The sequence below is a fragment of the Chroicocephalus ridibundus genome, chromosome 9 (genome assembly GCF_963924245.1).
Source record: "Chroicocephalus ridibundus chromosome 9, bChrRid1.1, whole genome shotgun sequence".
Taxonomy (NCBI): domain Eukaryota; kingdom Metazoa; phylum Chordata; class Aves; order Charadriiformes; family Laridae; genus Chroicocephalus; species Chroicocephalus ridibundus.
In genome coordinates, this window is record NC_086292.1 from 27878407 (window position 1) to 27895187 (window position 16781).

The following is a 16781-nucleotide window of genomic DNA, read 5'->3' on the forward strand; positions in this document are numbered from 1 at the left end:
GTTTTAAATATCTCTTCAGGCATTGATGAAGGGTTTTCTGCCCTTGTTCAGTGCTGTTAATGGTCACTAGATGCTGTTTTATCTGCTCTTCCATCCCCAGAGTGGAGATGGCTGTGGATTTTATCCCAGCTCTTGCTGCCTGTCAGGGCAAACTCAGGCCCACTGGATGCTGGAGAGGTGCCAGCTGCGGGGCAGCAAGAACAGGGCAAGGTCATGGCTGACCCAGCACTTGTGGGCAGCATCCTGTCCCCACTCTCCTCTTTGCCCCTTCAGGGTGCTACTTGGGCTTGTAAGGCAGCTGGTAGCACAGGTGGAGAGGCTTCCCAGAGCCTCCTGACTGGGTCTGATGGGGGGTGGCATGTCCACCTCTGCTCAGGGCATCAACCTGCCTAGGGTCAGAGGTGCTGGGGATGAGAGTGACTCTTGGACAGTACTCCCCTCCTCTGATGGGGCTGAAACTAGAGACTGCTGCAGGCAGCAGGGCTGCCTCATCTGCTCTCATGAGGAGGGATGCTGCCCCCATCCATGACCCCTGGGTCAGGTAGACCCATTGAGCTCTTGCAGGTGGAGAGTATGAAGCCTCTGAGATCCCACCTCCCGGACAAGGCTGTGTGTTTTGGAGGGACAGGTCATGAGGGCAGCCCTCTCCCCATGCCCTGCTGAGATGGCCTCCCAAATGGGAGTTGACCACTTGCCGCTCATGTCACCACAGTGTTCCCTGTACCTCTGTGGTGGCCTCATGGGGCAGGGGACAGCACTGAGGTCACTGGTCTGTATGGAGGAACCCTACTGCTGAGCATGAGGTACAGCTTTCCAGGCTTGAGCTGCAGCAAGTCACATACTTAAGAAGGGACCATGAATTTCCTCTGTGTTGCCAGGCAGGAATAACGTCAGAGCTAGCACAGAGCTGTCTACTGCTTGTCACTGTCCTTGGACAGCTTTCAGGCTGTTCTGGTCAAGGCTTGGTGCCCAAGGCTTGGGTTTAGGATGTGCTTGTGTTACTGAAGTGGCTTTTGGGGGGGATGGTCCCAAAGGGTTAGGAACGGAGGTGTGAGACTCTTAAGTACAGATGAAGTCATGCCCACCAAACTGCCCCGTGCTGGCACTGTGAGGTCCTAGAGCATGACCTTAACACCTCCTGTGGCTTCATGCAGAGCCTGGGTTGCTCTGGCTCGCAACAGGAGACTGGCATTTCCACACTTGAAGTTGTCTTAAGAGTTACGGCAACATGAACTCCATAACTAAACTGTACACTAATCTTGTTTCGTGTTGATTGAAGCACCTCCTGGGCTGAGATGCTGCCCCTGGCTTGGCAGAAGGTTCCTGAAGGGAAGGCCACTGTGTGTAACCTGTGGAATCATCTTGAATGGAGGGTGATCCTGCTGGCAGCAGGGAGTGTGAGAAATCAGTGTCTGACTACAGTTATGAGGAGCTGCCTTTGAGATGAGCCAATCAGCAGAGAAAGCCATTGCCCAGATGGTTTTTGGGGGGTCCCACTAGGAGGTGGAATTGACCCTTTTGGAAGAGGAAGGATCCCCCTGTGTGCAGCTGCAATCCCTGTAGACAGCATAACCCTGAACCGGATCTGGGGCCCCCCAGCCTGTGCCTGTGTGATGCTACAGGAGAGGAGCTCTGAGGGTTCTGGGTGATGCTTTGCAATGTGGCTGTCAGTGGCGAGCTGAGCTTTGGCCATCTGTCGGTGCAGGACAATCTTGTAGCAGCCAGAGCTTCCCCTTACACAGAGGAGAGAAACTCGTAGGTAAACACAGATACATTTTCCTGGAGCTTAACAAAACTTGGCTGGGAATGAGTGGTGCAGGAACGCTGCTGACTGGCGATGAAGCTGCAAAATGCAAGGCGCCGGGATGAGTGGGAGGCTCAAAATAAAAGCTGCTGAGCTGTCTCGGCACTGACTTATTTCAGGTGTGGGCATGGAGCCCTCAGCAGTGCCCTGGCAGCCTCCCTCCCTCTGCCTGGCCGCTGCCGGTCCTCCTGGGATCGCTGCCGCCTGTAAGCTTATGTCTAAACCAGCCTGGAGGTGTCTATGGAAAAGCCTTTCTGCTCTCCGCTGCCTGCTGTGCTTTTGGTACTGCCTGGGGAAGGAGGCAGGCACAGCCACAGGCCTTGGATACCATCTCCTTGCAAAAGCTGCTTCCCTGCCAGGGGCTGAACTGTGCCGGGGGCTTGCTTGTAGCCTCCCCGGGTTCTTGCCGTAGGTGCGGGGTCAGTCTAACCCTTGTGGCCTGGCTTATTCCAGGGTCTGGACGTGTCACCTTTAACAACCAGCGCAGCTATCTGAAGGCAGTCACTGCTGCGTTTGTGGAAATCAAAACCACCAAGTTTACTAAAAAGGTGAGTGGAGCTGCTGGGGGCAGCCTGGGGAGTTGAATCTGTGTGTGATGGGTGGTACTGCTGGGAGCACCATGGCCCACAGAGCCTGCTCCGTATCCATCTTTGCTCTGTACCCCTGTGGCAGCAGAGGGAGGTGGTGAACTGCTGCTCTCCCAGCTGTGAGGGGTGCTGGTGGTGGATTTGGGGTACTCAGGGCGGTGGGTCAGTGCCAGTGGGGCTGCCCAGGGAGCAGGCAGTTGCCCCCAGCACTGCTGTGTGCTCACTGCCTGCTTCTCCTGCAGGTTCAGATCGACCCGTACTTGGAGGACTCCTTGTGCCAAGTCTGCAGCACCCAGTCTGGCCCTTTCTTCTGCAGAGACCAGGTAAGGCTTTCTGCTGGCTCTGCTCGGCTCCTGGCTGCTGCACTCGGGGGAATTCGTCAAGGAGCAGCAGGATCTGCCTGCCGTACACTCGGGGGAATTCCTCGAGGAGCAGCAGGATCTGCCTGCAGCAGCACTCGCTTTAGTGTCTGGGGATGCCTGGTGTCCCTTGCCGAGTGGGGAGGATGAAGTGTTCCTGCAAGAGCCCCAGGTGGGCCCTTGTTTTGCAGGAGGTGCAGCCCTCCTGGGGCGGGGCTGTGGTGCTTGCTGGGAGGCAAAGGCAGCTTCCACCCTGCTGGGAGACGGGCATGCCATGGCTGCACTGGTGCTGTGCCAGAGCACCGGGGCCTGCTGTGGGCAGCGGGCTGGCCCAGAGGAGAGGCGGCTGCTCCCTGGGCTGTGACAAGCTGGAGCGCTGTCACCCTGTATCGGTCCTGGGGCTGCCTGAAATGCAGGGGATTCTGGCTGACCTACACTTGCTGTGGGTGAAGGAGCTCGGCCAGGGTCTGGCGGCTTCCTGCAGAGTCTGGATGGGCGATGAGCAGCAGCAGGCTTTGCTCTGCTGGGAGAGGTGGGAATGCAGCGAGCCTGGCTGCTGCCCCCGCAGCCCCTGCCTGCAGCTGCCCCCAGGAGGCTGCTTCCGGGCAGTGCCCAGATCCTGGTATTTCAAACCTTTTTAAAAAGGGGCCATGCTGGAAGCTCAGCACAGCGCATCCTCCGGCAGCATTGCTGGAATTCCCTTCCTCCGCTTCAAAGATCTACTGCGCTGGTGTGGGCCACGAAAGCGAGGAGAGAGGGGATGCCACTTGGCCAGTGGGATGGTGTCCGTGTCCCTTGTCCCACGGCGTCACCCCTCTGCTCTCCCCACAGATCTGCTTCAAGTACTTCTGTCGCTCCTGCTGGCACTGGCAGCACTCCATGGAGGTCCTGCGTCACCACCGCCCGCTGATGCGCAACCAGAAGAACAAAGACTCCAGCTAAAGCGGCCGCCGAGGCTCCGGGGGCTGCCGCAGGTGCAGGAGAAAGTCCTTTTGTGAACCTGCCAAGTGGAGAGCGCACGAGCATGCCTGCTGGTGCCAGACCCAGGCTGGGAACGCGCTTCCTGAGGACTAATGGGAAAAAAAAAAAACAACAAAAAAAATCTTACATTCACGTTTGCACTTGCTGGTCTTTTTTTTTTTTTTTTGTTTCTGCACTAATGCACAGTGAATTCTGTCGGGTTTTGTTTGGGGGTTTTTTGAGGGGGGGGAGCACCCCTCAAGCGATTCTGCAGTTCCCAGACTTTGGTTCCTAGTTTGCTGACAAGAAGCCAAAACAACAAAAGGGCCACGTGTTGAGAAGGTGTTGATGCAGATGCCTTCACCTAGGTTTTTTATTTATTAAAGGCGCTTTTTTACATTCCTTGCAATACTGATGGTAATAATGCAGGTCTCATTGGCTCCATTTTTTTGCAGTTGCCATACAGTGCCTTTCCATTCATTTAACCCCCATCTGAACGGCATAAACTGAATGTTCAGCTGGCGTTTTTTACTGTAACAACAAGGAGACTTTGCTCTTCATTTAAACCAAATCATATTTCATATTTTACGCTCAAGGATTTTTACCAGTTCCTTTTTACACTCTTAAAAACAGTTTTTAAGTCGTTTGAAACGAGAGATTTTTTCTTTCCTGGCAGCTTTTAACATTATTGCAATTTGTGTCTGGGAGCTGCTGGTGGAAAGTTGTAAATCGAGGGGTTTGCAACGGAACAGGACGGCTTTTTTTTTTGGATTTGAAACTGGACCGGATAAACGATCTCTGAGCTGCTGTATATAGTTTTAAATAGTTTGTTGCACTTTTTTAAGTTGCACTTAAGGGGGGTTGATAAAGGTTTTTAATCACATGAAGTCACAGGACTTACTTTTCTTTTGTAACTAGCTAAAAAAGGGCTGCGTTTCGGTGGACAGATGAAGGTTCGTAGGAGCCCTTTCTCTTAGAGGGGACAAGTACTTTTCCTTTCCTTTGCGGAATGTGCGGAGTAATGGTGCAGTCGACTGAAATGCTGCTGCTGGGATTTGAGAACTTTAATTATTGTTGGTTTTTTTTCTTTTTAACTTTCCCCTCTATTGGAAGCTGTGTGCCAAAGAACCAGTGTCATAATTTCTCCCTCTCTCTCTATCTTTTTTTTTTCCTGCTGAGCTGATGTTGCATTGTTGCATATCCCAGCTGCTCTTTGTGGGGTTTCGTGAAGCTGTGTGTGAAGTCTCTACCTCATTGTAGTATATGCAGGCAAGACTGTACTCTCCTACAGATGCGTGGAGTAAGCTGTGGTGTAGTTTTTGGCACATAATAAACACGTTGCAGCAAAAAAAAAAAAAAATTATAGTCGTCTTGTGCTCTTTGCTTGGGTGCCTCATGTGAGATCTCTACAGCCTCCGGGGGGGGCTGCGGGGTCTTGTCTCTTGGTGAGATAAGGGCTGGGAGAAGCTGAGCCTGGTGCAGTGGGGAATGTATGGATGCTGTAGGTGACTCAGCTGGGGGATGAGTTTGGGTGCCCCACAGCCCTGGTGCAGGGCTTCAGGCTCCTTCCTGGTGTTGCCCTTCCCATCTCCTGCTGTGAGTAACTGTAGGCACCCTGGGTGGCCACCTGTCTCTGGTCTGGGTGCTGGTCCTCTGGTGGTGAAGGCAAAGCAGGTGAGATTTTGCCAAGGAAGAAAAGGCAATCAAGGAAGCCAAGCGTGGTGTTGCAGCCTGTGGATAGCAAAAAGACTTGGGGCAAACTGCAGCATTTTTATAAGGATTCTCTTAAAACAGTGGCATTGCTGGTTGTTACAAAGTGATGGAAATAAAATCTGTCTGTCCTTTAGGTGAATCTGGCTCATTAGCATGTGAAAACCATGGCTCCCAAGTGTAAGCTACTCGCTGAGGTTTCTGCAGAGCACTGATGCTAACTCTGACACAGGTGCTCGAGGAACCGAGGGGCAGTGCTGGGCCTTGTGCTGGCAAAGAAGGGCTGGCTGGGGAGCTGGTGGAGCTCAGGATCCTGCCTGGAAGCAGGCTAGATGATCTCCAGAGGTCCCTTCCCATGCCTGCCATTGGGTGATTCACTGAGCAAGCGTGGGAATGGAGGAACAAGCTGTACCTTTGATTCAAAGGGGGAATACAAGCAGCCCCTAGGAGCTTCTTGTGAAATCATGAGTAGCCAGTCATAAGTGTTGTATGTTAATTAGCTGATTTTTTGTAAAATATAACTGCTTGGCCTGCCTAGGCTGAGGTGTGCGGGCTTTGTGGAGTTTCTGCCCAGTGCCCCTCCTTGCACAGACCTGAAATAAGCCAACATCTCAGCCCTGGCTGTGTGTGGGCTCTTTGCACCCTGGGTATGGACCCCATATTTGGCCACATACACCCCCCCTCTCGTAGGTGGGGTGAGTTTGTGGGGGCTCATCCGCCTCCTCTGTTCATCACACAGCCTGATCCGGGATCAGCTGCTGCCACCTGCTTCCCCCAGGAGCAGAGGGCTGAGCAGAGCGGTGCTGGACCACCTGTGTTTAATAGCCCGGGGTCAGCGCTGGACGCGGCCCTGTGGCTTCCAGCCCGGCGCGCTGCCGGCGGACGTTGGGACCCGGGGGAGCGCTCGGAGCGTCTAGCCCCGCCCCCCGGGTCTGAGCCCCGCCCCTCACGCCGCCGCAGGCGTCCTCCGCGCCGGGGGGGGGCGCTGTGCGCTCCCGGCGGCCCCGCGCGCGCCTCCCGCCATCCTCTGCTCTCTTTCCGCCGCCGCCGCCGCCATGGTGAGTGCAGTCCGCGCCCGCCGCCGCCGCCATCCGCCGCCATCCGCCGCCCGGGCCCCCTCGCCCGCGGCGCTGAGCGGCTGCGGAGAGCGGCGGGGAGCGGGGCGAGGGGAAGGGGGGGCCGGGGAAGGGGGAGCGGGGCCTGGGGCGAGGGCAGCGGCGCCGGGGTGAGGGGAGGCCGCCCGCACTGAGGGGCCGGGGGACGGCGGGCCCGGGGCGGGCGGCGGCGGGGCCTGACCGGTGTTGGCCGCCCCCGCCCAGGGACGCGTCCGAACGAAGACGGTGAAGAAGGCGGCCCGGGTGATCATTGAGAAGTACTACACCCGGCTGGGCAACGACTTCCACACCAACAAGCGGGTGTGCGAGGAGATCGCCATCATCCCCAGCAAGAAGCTGCGCAACAAGATCGCGGGGTGAGGCACGGCGGCGAGGGGGGGTCGCGGGGGGAGCGATGGCCGCCAGCCCTGCATTCGAAAGTGATCTTGGCCTCGGCCGTGGCCCGGTCATCGATAGTGCAGGGAGAGGAACGTTGAGAGCTTTCCCGTGTTTGGGGGGGCGTCACCCCCCTCCCAAACCCTGTTGCTGTCGGACACTTTGCCGTCCCTGACGTGCCCCGGAGGTGGTGGGACGTCATTGGGGCTGGTGGTGGGAGAATGCTGGGCTTGGTGGTGGGACAGCGCTGGGGCTCGGTGTTGGGACATCACTGGAGCTTGGTAGTGGGACATCGCCGGAACTGGTGGTGCGAGAATGCTGGGCTTGGTGGTGGGACGTCGCCATGGCTGGTGGCGGGACAGTGCTGAGCTTGGTGGTGGGACATCACTGGGGTTGGCGGTGGGACAGTGCCAGGGTTGCCGGCGGTGTCTCTTCTCCTCAGTCTGATGTGATTTTGGGAGGATGAGGGTGGTGAAGAGAGATGAGGGCTGTGGGAGCGCGGGGAGGCCTTGGAACGTGCTGTGTGTCCCCCGCAGGTATGTCACCCACCTGATGAAGCGTATCCAGAGGGGACCTGTCCGAGGCATCTCCATCAAACTGCAGGAGGAGGAGAGGGAGAGGAGGGACAACTACGTCCCTGAGGTGAGGCTCTGGCTGTGCTCGAGTGCCTGTTTCGGCATCTGTCTGTCCTGCCTTGAGGTGTCTTTTCCGTTAGTGGCCCCAAATGTCTTTGACACCAAATGTCAGCCAGGAGGAGCTGAGGAGGGTTTGGGTCATAAAGGGCTGAGGTGGATTTTGGTCTCATATTGGGGCGCTCCCTCCAAAACCACTGCCTGGGAGGGGAGGAGCAGCTGACTTCTTGCTTTTTGACTCTGCTGCCAGTTGGCAGATGATGTTCCTCCTTGATTTTCCTAACTTGAAATGAGAAAAAGTAATTTGATGGGATGCGGGAGGATATTTCAGAGTAGCTTAAAACCTGCTGTACAGCAGATGTCGCTGAAGAGAGGGAATTGGTGAAACTCCCTCTCCTCTTGAACCTGGGCTCACAAGGGGTTGAGGTCTCACCCCAGGAGCTGGTGGTACAGGGAGAGGAGCTCCGAAAGCGTTTCCCGTGGTGGGTGGGTTTGATCCGATCCCTCCCAAACCCTGTAGCCTTCAGACGCAGCGCGTCTCACCCCTCTTCACATCTCCGTGCCCAGCTTTTGGTGGAGCTGCTGGTTTCACCAAACCGCTTGGTTCTGTCACCTCGGCTCTCCCAAACCATTGGTGCTGGGGTTTCGTTACGTGGAAGGTTATTTGGGCAATGATCTGGAAAGAACAGGCAGAATGTCATGGCATCCTTGGCAATGCTCTGTCGGGTTAGTGCTATCCCCGCCACGTGGAGATCTGCCTCAGGAGTGCTCTCGCTGCTTTGCCCCCTTGGTTTCGTAGCCCAGGGTGAGGTGACACAGCTCCCCACAAGAGACCAGGGCTCGGTTTGACTCCCTCACTCCCCACAGCTAGAAATGACGCGTGAAACCCTGGCAGCTCCGTGCAGATCCTCTCCCAGATCCCTCAACGCCCTAGATGTTAGGTGTCAGCACAGCGCTGACCTGCACAGCTGGTGTCGGGGGCTTGGAGGAACCGGCTGGGCGACTGTCCGTGTGTTTCACATAGTGACCTTCCAGCTGAGTTTTGAAGGCAGGATAAGGTGGTGCTGTTGGGAGAGGTCACCCCTGGAGGGACCCCAAGCAGGAAAGGAGCATCTGTGCTGTAGCTGAACGGGCATCGTTCATGGCTTCTTCCAAAAATACTGGTGTGATGTAGCCTCTTAGGGAAGGAAGCGCGCAGAGATGGAGGTTTGAGGTCCAGAGGAGGTCGGAGGTCAGAGGAGGTTGCTCTGTGCTTAAAGAGCAGGACACCTCAGGTCGTGGAGTGGGACAGCCCAGTGGGTCACTCGGCATTGCTGTCTGGCACCACGGTGGTCGGGCTCCGGCCCTAGGGAGACGTGTCACAGGATGAGAGCGAGTGTCGGTGGTGACCAGCGGGGCGCAGTGGTGCACCCAACCCCGGCTCCTCTTGCCAGCCTCGGCATGAAGCTGGTTAGGCCTTGGGTTTCCAAAGACTTGCCATAAAACAGGCTCTTCTCCCTGTGTGGGGCCTCTGCTGCCCGGTGGCCTCTCGCGGTGTTTTGGCAGGAGAGCTGGGCCCCACTGGGGTCCTCCTGGCTCGTTCTGTTGCTGGAGCCGTTCCCCACGACAGGCAGAGAGATCTTGTTCGTGTCGAAACAAGATCTGGGCAGCACTGGATGGGGGCGCTGGGGGAAGGATCAGGTCCCTTCCAGCAGCCCCTTTGTGGTGGGATGGGAGCGGGGTGGGCGTGTGGGGACACCCAGGTGGCAGCAGGGTCATGGCTGCGGGACCTTGTCAAACTGGGTCCGTCTCTCCTTTGTCTCCAGGTCTCTGCCCTCGACCAGGAGATCATCGAAGTGGACCCGGACACCAAGGAAATGCTGAAGCTCCTGGTGAGTGGCCCCAGCTGTCCCCCTGCCAGGCTGGTGGCATGTCCCTGGCAGCGCTCCTGCTGCCCTGAGGGGCTTGCTGGTGTCGGATGAAGGCTTCCACGCTCTGGGCACACGGCAGGTGCTGACCTGAGGGCCCCCTCCTCAGCTCTTGCTGGGAGGTGAACATGGGTTTGCCCCAAAAAAGACCGGATTCCCCCCACCGATGAGCTGATCTCCACAGCGAGGTGGTCATCTCCCCTTTCTGGAGATGTGAATCCACCCTTTGTGCTACCGCACACTTCCTGCTCCTCCCAGGAGGGATCGGCCGCCACCCTGCATGGGGTCAGGCGCAGATGGTGGGCAGGGGGGCATGGCTGATCCCGATCCCGTGCTGTTTTCCAGGACTTCGGCAGCCTGTCCAACCTGCAGGTGACGCAGCCCACGGTGGGGATGAACTTCAAAACGCCCCGAGGAGCACTCTGAGTTGGTCCCTGTATGTCACTTTTCCAATAAACGTGGGGAAACCATCTCAGCCTGCCTGGTCTTTGGAAGCTGGTGTCCCCTGGGATGAGGAGGGAGGGCTGGTTCCTCGGGGTGCCACATCCCAAATACAGGTGTCCAGGGCTTCAGAGGGTGAGGAGCACTCATCACCTTCACGTTTGCTGGCATTTATTTGGGTTCTTTCCTGGCTGTTTTGGGGTGTGAGGTGCAAAGCTGTTATTTTACAGGCTCTCCTGCAGTTCACAGCCAGGAGAGGACAATGGTGGTGGCTCCTTGGAGAATAAAAGTTGCTTTTTATAGCCATGTTGGTCACTTTTAAGTGCTTCAATGAAAGGAAAAACTTGTTGCTGGTTTTGTTTGTGAAGCGTGCTGAGCAGAGCGCTGTGTCTGGGGGTGGAAGCTCCCTGTGGAGATGGGCCCTGGTGAGGCTTGTGCTGTCCTTCCCCCAGCCAGATGCTCCATCCAACAATTTCCCCATGGAAGAGTTTTGGGGTTCACCCCCCCGAAGCTCCTGTCCTGCTGTGCAGAGGCACTGCTTGGAGGCAGAGGAGACCTACAGGTCTCTCTCCACCTTGGCTGGTGGCATCACCCAGGGGGTCCAGCTGCGGGCAGTGCTCCTGGGTCCCGGGGTTTTCCCTCCCTGCCTCGAGTGACCGGCTCCATCACAAGGTGGGTTTTCCTTAGGGACGTCTGGGGCCCTGCGCTCAACACCTCTGCAAATGCACCAAGCTCCCCGCGTGCCTGGGAGGGGTCAGCCAGCTCCTGTCCTGTCCCATCCCGTCCTGCCATCACCGCCACGGTGCTGGATCCCACTGGTGTGTACCACGGGTGGGTATGGCTCTGCTGTGGGTGACCTCCTTGCCAGGAGACCTCAGTGGTCCCACCAAGGAAAACTGTTCACAGCCACATCTTAAACCCCCCAGTACACCATAAAAAGACAAAATTATTTGTGTTTGGGGGAGAAATGTCTATATTTAAGTTTGCTGTGGAATTTCTTTCAAATAGTTACTCATAGAAGAAAATAGTAAGTGTAGGCAGGTATTTAAATATACATTGAACGTGCTGAGGCAAGCAGATAAGCTAAGCAGAGATAATTCATAAATCCTGTGTACCGCGGAGATGTAACTCGGAATTTGCAGCTCAATACCACCAATCTCTTCGCTATTTAACTAAAACACGGGGAGAACACAGACTGATGGTTAAAATAACCATCAACCTGCAGAGGAGAGCGAGCAAGGAGGCATCCGAGCACCTAACTATGGGATCAAATTCCCAAAGGCCACCGGTAGCTCGCTGGCAGTGAAGCTTTTGATGCTAGCAGCTACCCGTTACTTACAATTTTCTCTTTGCTCTAGTCTTAGCATCAGAGTGAATGTTAATTTCATTCTGAATCCAATACACCGTGTAGCCCGAGGTGCCGGGAGTGAAATCCCGGAGCTCTCCGGTGTATTTCTTCATGTCACGGGCGGAGGTGTAGCCTGCGGAGGGAAAGCGCAGGTCTCAGCGGGGGAGCTGCCCTCTTCTCCCATGAAATGAGGATGATGGAAAATGAAGGGAGCGATCCCGCTGGCACCCTCAGCCATTCCGCTGCTGTGAGCACCGGGAGGAACCGAGGAGCACACAGGGGGGGTCACTGCTTCATCCGCACTCATTTTCCAGCATATTTTCCACTCCTTAAAAAATATACCGATACCAAGCATTACCTGTCACCATGTTGTTCAGGGGGTATTCCTGGAGGGCACGGTATGGAAATTCCCCTTGGGCAGGACCTCTGGAGCCTGTTTCTTCTTCGCTGCTGTATTGGGGAGGAGAAAAAAACCTGTGTTATTTCCTATGCGTTGAGGATCTCTTGAAATTTTGGGGGGCGTATCCAAATCCTGTCGCCGAGGGCAGGAAAATAACCTTTCAGCCAGGTCTAGCACATCCTCCTCCGCTTCTTCCTCACAGCCTTTTCTTGCCACCTCTGGTTCGTCATCCGTCAGGTTTTCATTGGGCTGCGAGTATCAAGGCAGAGATGAGTTAAAATTGCACCCTGGGTACCCCGTGAAACACCAGAGACCAAATCCAAGAGGTGTTTTTAGGACTTGTGGTCTCAAACGTGATTTAGAATATAATTTTAAAATCTAATCACATTTTCGCTTCAAAAGTACTGAGAAGTTGCTTTGAGAAGAGAGTGGGTGATTTCTTGGAGCTACGCAGGGCAGGAAAACACAGCACAGAAGGGCTGAGCTCAGACCTCAGCGATGGGTGTCCCCGGAGGGATGAGCTGGGGAGCCAGGGCGTCTGGCTGGGTGAGGGAGGAAATCCCTCCTGCGCATCCCACACTCAGTCCGGTGCTGTCCCCCCTGGGATGTCATGCCAGGAGGTGACACAACGCAGCAAGCACAAGAATGTTTGATCTCCTATTTGGGGATCTGGAATGAACCCCAGGCTCCCTGAAGTTGATGCAACCAGTATTTTTTTTAAGCTACAGCTTCTGTAAGGATATATTTCTCATCTTACCTGTTCTGCAAGGGAATCATCTGCCTGCTCCCAAATAAAACCACCGATTTGCCTTCTGATTTCTGCCACAAACAAAAAAATGAAATGGCTGAGAGAGCATCAAATAACAAGACCGGGCGGCAGCCCCTGCCTCTCGCAGGTGCTAGCGCAGGCAGGAGCTCACTGCACGGCACTGCTCGCCAATGCAATATAAAAGATATTAGTTCTGTCCCTGGGGAGGAAGAATCGCTCCCAACATAAAAATTCCCTCCACCAACGAGAGCAGAAGTAACTGGAGGTTCTGATTGGCAGCCCCCAAAAGGCTGCGCTCATGGGGGAACCCCCCAGGCAGCCCAACCCCGATGGTGTTTTTTTTTGTATCCTGACCTTCTTGCAGGCAGGCGGGGGGCAGGACGAAGTGGCCCAGAACCACCGACGGCTTCGCTGCGGCGCCGCTGCTCGCCCAGGCGGAGAGGTAACGGGAGTGAAAGACGGTAGCTCTGCCCTCCAAGTAATCGAGGCTCTGGTGTATTCTGCAAGAGAAAACAATAGCTGGTTTCCAAAGGTAAACCTGGGAAAAAAATAGTTTAGAAGGATATTGTCATTAAAACTGACCTGCTGTGATATTTTTGACAAAACCACCTAATTTTCCATAGTTTTCTATCAGACTGCACCAGCAACGTCCCATTACGGTCCTGGCTGCTGGCACCTCCTGTGAGCAGCCTGGAGGAAGGACAGCAGGGACCTAAAAACACCTGTTTTTTAGAGACTGAATGGCACCACTCCACACTCGGCTCTCGAGAGGAGACCAGTTCTTCAGGGAGGGGGGAAAAGTGGTATTTTTATTTATTCTTAACCCCTCTGGTCCCTGCTCAGGCTCATGGCGCGGTCCCCAGCCAGCCGCTGCACTACAGCTGAGCGAGGCAGGGTGGGTGGAGGACGGCCAAGCCCTCACCGTCCTCCTTAGAGGGGAATTAAATGTCGTTTGCCAGGGTTTTACCAATAATTAATCCGAACATATACATTGAATATATATATATATAGAATTATATATAATTCCCCATGGGGGAACAACCCAGTCCATTGGGATGCTGTGGTGGAAGGAAGGTGGTTACTCCGGGTTTCTCAGGATTCCCCTCTGGCAGCTGGAGCGGGTGGCTGAAGGATGACAAAAATCAGCCAGTTTTACACAACGGTGTGTTAAAAGCAGCTGCTTAGTCCGTCCCAGCAAAGCCTGCTGCAGAGCATTCCGAGAAAACATTGCAGTTCCCTTTCACATAAATATATTTACGTGATATGGAGTACAGGTAAATATTCACTCGCTGGAGGAAGACCCTGAATAGCATTTCCTTATATTTGTCCAAATGTTCTTGAGTGCTCCGATTTTATATTGAGCAAGGAGAAGGAAAATAGCAGTTGGGCCCTTTTCCAGCCACTTTTACCCCCGCGGTTGCTTTCAGAGTTAACTCGCGCTGGCTTTTTTGCACCTGGTTCCTCAGGGATGGTGTCACCTCTATTTTAATTTTCCAGTAGATCAATTCAAAGGTGGCGAGAAAAACAGCGCAATTAGTTTAATTTACATCGGAGTTCAGCCAGCCTGACACGTGGATGGTTTTTGCAGCCATTTTCTGTTTTGTCTTGCTACGGTTTAGCGTGGGTGTGAGCTTTCAGACGCCCCCCTTAGGCAGTAAAACCCCAGCAGACCTGTACCAAGCACCCTAAAAACACCACCCTGACTTTTCAAGGATGTCTGCATCCATTAAATAGTTTACGTTAAATACATTAAAACCGTTATCTACGCCTCCATTCATCTCTTGCTCTCCACAGCCATCACGTGGAGAGGGCTCAAGGTGAGCATGAAGCGGGGCTGCAGACATCTCCCAAGCAAGGAGGGCATGGGGGTGACACATGGCGGGGACACGGCGGGGGGGACAGAGCCCACCTGCGGGTGTCTGGGTGGTCGGCGTCGCTGCTGAAGAGGTAGTCGGCATCCTGCCGGTGGGCGAGTGCCCCGCCACCAGCCGCTGCAGGGGGAAGAGGGGTGAGGAGGAAAGTGGACGCCCCAACGGGTCCCCACCTCGGGGTGGTCCGGGATGGGGACAGCTGCCCGGGTGGGTTGCAGGCCTGCAGGGCCGGGTGCCAAAGTGGCAGCTGTGATGGCCCTCCCCCTATGGCTGTGGGTCTCCCCGCCCCCTTGAGGGCTCTTCTGGCCTTTCCCTCAGTGTGGGGACACTGTGACAGGGGGGACCTGCCAAAGCCATGCTCTTTCCTGCTGGGGGGGGGCTCAGCCCTGCTCTGCCCCACTGAGGGGTGAGGGACCATGGCCCCAGTGAGGGGTCACAGGGCTGTGTCGCCATTGCTTTGCCCTACTGAGGGTTGACAGGGCCATGTCCCCACTGCTGTGCCCCACTGAGGGGTGACAGGGCTGTGTCCCCACTGAGGGGTGACAGAGCTGTGCTGCCATTGCTCAGCCCCACTGAAGGGTGACGGGGCTGTGTCCCCACTACTCTGCCCCACCAAGGGGTGATGGGACCACGTCCCCATGGAGGGGTGACAGGGCTGTGTCCCCACTGCTCTGCCCCACTGAGGGGACCATGCTCCCAATGCTCTGCCCTACTGAGGGGTGATGGGGCCATGTCCGCACTGGAGGGTGACAGGGCTGTGCCGCCATTGCTTTGCCCTACTGAGGGGTGACAGGGCCAGGGCCCCACTGCTGTGCCCCACTGAGGGGTGAGGGGACCATGCTGCCATTGCTCAGCCCCATTGAGGGGTGACAGGGCCATGTCCCCACTGCTCTGCCCCACTGAGGGGTGACAGGGACACGTCCTCACTGGAGGGTGGGAGGGGCTGTGCTGCCAGTGCTCTGCCCCACTGAGGGGTGACAGGGCCGTGTCCCCACTGCTCAGCCCCACCGAGGCCGGCTGCCAGCCCCCGCGTCCCACCCCCGGGTCCCCTCACCCCACAGCTCCCGCGGGCCCGGGCTGACGCTCTGCGAGAACCAGGCGCTGCGGCCGCGGAACATCGCGGCGGGGCGGGGCGGCGGCGGCAGGGGCGCGAGGAGGAGGAGGAAGAGGAGGAGGAGGAGCCCTGAGGGGCGGTGGCGGCGGCAGGAAGAGCCCTGAGGGGCGGTGGCGGGAGGAGGAGCCCTGAGGGGCGGTGGCGGCGGCAGGAAGAGCCCTGAGGGGCGGTGGCGGCGGCAGGAGGAGGAGCCCTGAGGGGCGGTGGCGGCGGCAGGAGGAGGAGCCCTGAGGGGCGGTGGCGGGAGGAGGAGCCCTGAGGGGCGGTGGCGGCGGGAAGACCCCGAGGCGCGACGGGCGCTGAGGGGAGGCGCAGTGCCCCGAGGGGCCGTGGCCGTGGCGGTGCTGGCTGCCCCCCCTCCTCTAAAGTCGTTGGGGCACCGGTAAGTGAGGCCGTACAGGTTTCACACCGGCCCCGCTGAGGGCTCCGGGCCCCGCTGCCACCTCCCCGTGCCTGTCTGCCCTCGGCTGGGCACCAGGAGTGGGGCTCAACCCCCTCTGGAGACCCTCCACGGCTCTGGCACACCTGGAAAGAGGAGAGGATGAGACAAAGGCATGGAGAAGCCAGCACCTAGGCTGACTTGCCCAGGAGAAGGCAGCGGCAGAGCTGAGCAGCATCCGATGGCCTTGGTCCTCTCCATGCCCACCATCGCCCTGCACCGTCTTCTGAATCTCTTCCAGCTTCTGCAGAAAGGTGAAGCAAAAGCCTTCAGACTATGGCCTCCTTCACTGCCCGGTCCCAATTCCTTCCCTCTGTTCCATGGGGAGAACAAGCTCCCCTGGAGATGCTCGATATTAATTTTCTCTGTAGGTGGTGGCAAAAGAGGAGGTAGTGAGAGGAAGACAGTATCTCCGTGCCTGGACTTCGTGTCCTCCCATGTCATCTGCTGGATCGGAGCCCCGGAGTTGCCCACCAGAACCCATTCCCTTCAGACGGTGCATGCTTTGTGCTGCGGAGGGAACAAACCATCCCGCCAGGCAGCGTGTGATCACCAAATCTGGTGAATACAGGGCAAGTCCAGCCCAGCAGGACGCACGGGTGAGACACAGCCACACCTGGTCTCCTCCACACTTGGGTTTTCTGCACACCCCAGGAGAAAGATTTACCAGCGCGCATACCTAAGCAAAGCTGAATGTGCCCCCAAAGGCTAAGCTGGGTGTCAGCAGTACTGAAAAGTGATACAGAAACCCCTGGTCTTTGCGTATTACTAATTTTTAATCAAGTTTTTACACAAGCTGAAGAATTATTTCTGCTTGCACTCAACTTCCCTTGAAGGACTTGGTAATGCAGCAAATTAAAGGAGAGAAAGGCAAGGAGAGGTGTTAGGTCACATTTAACTGCTGTGTGGCACAGGTGAGCCCAGCTTAATTGTGCTGAAACAGGCCAGCC

The 16781-nt window shown here is 56.4% G+C and overlaps 3 protein-coding genes and 1 non-coding gene across 9 annotated transcripts in view; 3 read left to right on the top strand and 1 right to left on the bottom strand.

Annotated features, from left to right (window-relative positions):
* Nucleotides 1-5048, top strand: part of CPEB1 (cytoplasmic polyadenylation element binding protein 1) — a 42358-nt gene extending 37310 nt beyond the window's left edge. For all 6 annotated transcript variants that reach the window (XM_063346695.1, XM_063346696.1, XM_063346697.1 and 3 more), the window contains 3 exons: nt 2258-2352; nt 2634-2714; nt 3582-5048. In XM_063346695.1, coding sequence (XP_063202765.1) covers nt 2258-2352; nt 2634-2714; nt 3582-3692 — 287 coding nt within the window. In that variant the 3' untranslated portion in view covers nt 3693-5048. The remainder of the gene's footprint in view (nt 1-2257; nt 2353-2633; nt 2715-3581) is intronic.
* A 1338-nt stretch (nt 5049-6386) lies between these two features.
* On the top strand, nt 6387-9919 carry RPS17 (ribosomal protein S17). The gene is made up of 5 exons (XM_063347232.1): nt 6387-6478; nt 6740-6891; nt 7447-7552; nt 9348-9413; nt 9795-9919. The coding sequence occupies exons 1-5, from the start codon at nt 6476-6478 to the stop codon at nt 9873-9875; spliced, it is 408 nt and encodes a 135-aa protein (XP_063203302.1). The 5' UTR covers nt 6387-6475; the 3' UTR covers nt 9876-9919.
* Nucleotides 6941-7070, top strand: LOC134521247 (small nucleolar RNA SNORA71). The gene has a single exon (XR_010072704.1). It is a non-coding gene; the product is annotated as a small nucleolar RNA SNORA71 (small nucleolar RNA).
* Nucleotides 9920-10856: 937 nt separating the features above from the next.
* TERB2 (telomere repeat binding bouquet formation protein 2) lies at nt 10857-15408 on the bottom strand. The gene is made up of 7 exons (XM_063346736.1): nt 15333-15408; nt 14317-14398; nt 12762-12907; nt 12396-12457; nt 11796-11887; nt 11597-11688; nt 10857-11371 (listed from the first exon to the last, which is right to left on the bottom strand). Exons 1-7 carry the CDS (start codon nt 15394-15396, stop codon nt 11226-11228), a joined length of 684 nt encoding a protein of 227 aa, XP_063202806.1. The 5' UTR covers nt 15397-15408; the 3' UTR covers nt 10857-11225.
* Between the last annotated feature and the right edge of the window lie 1373 nt (nt 15409-16781).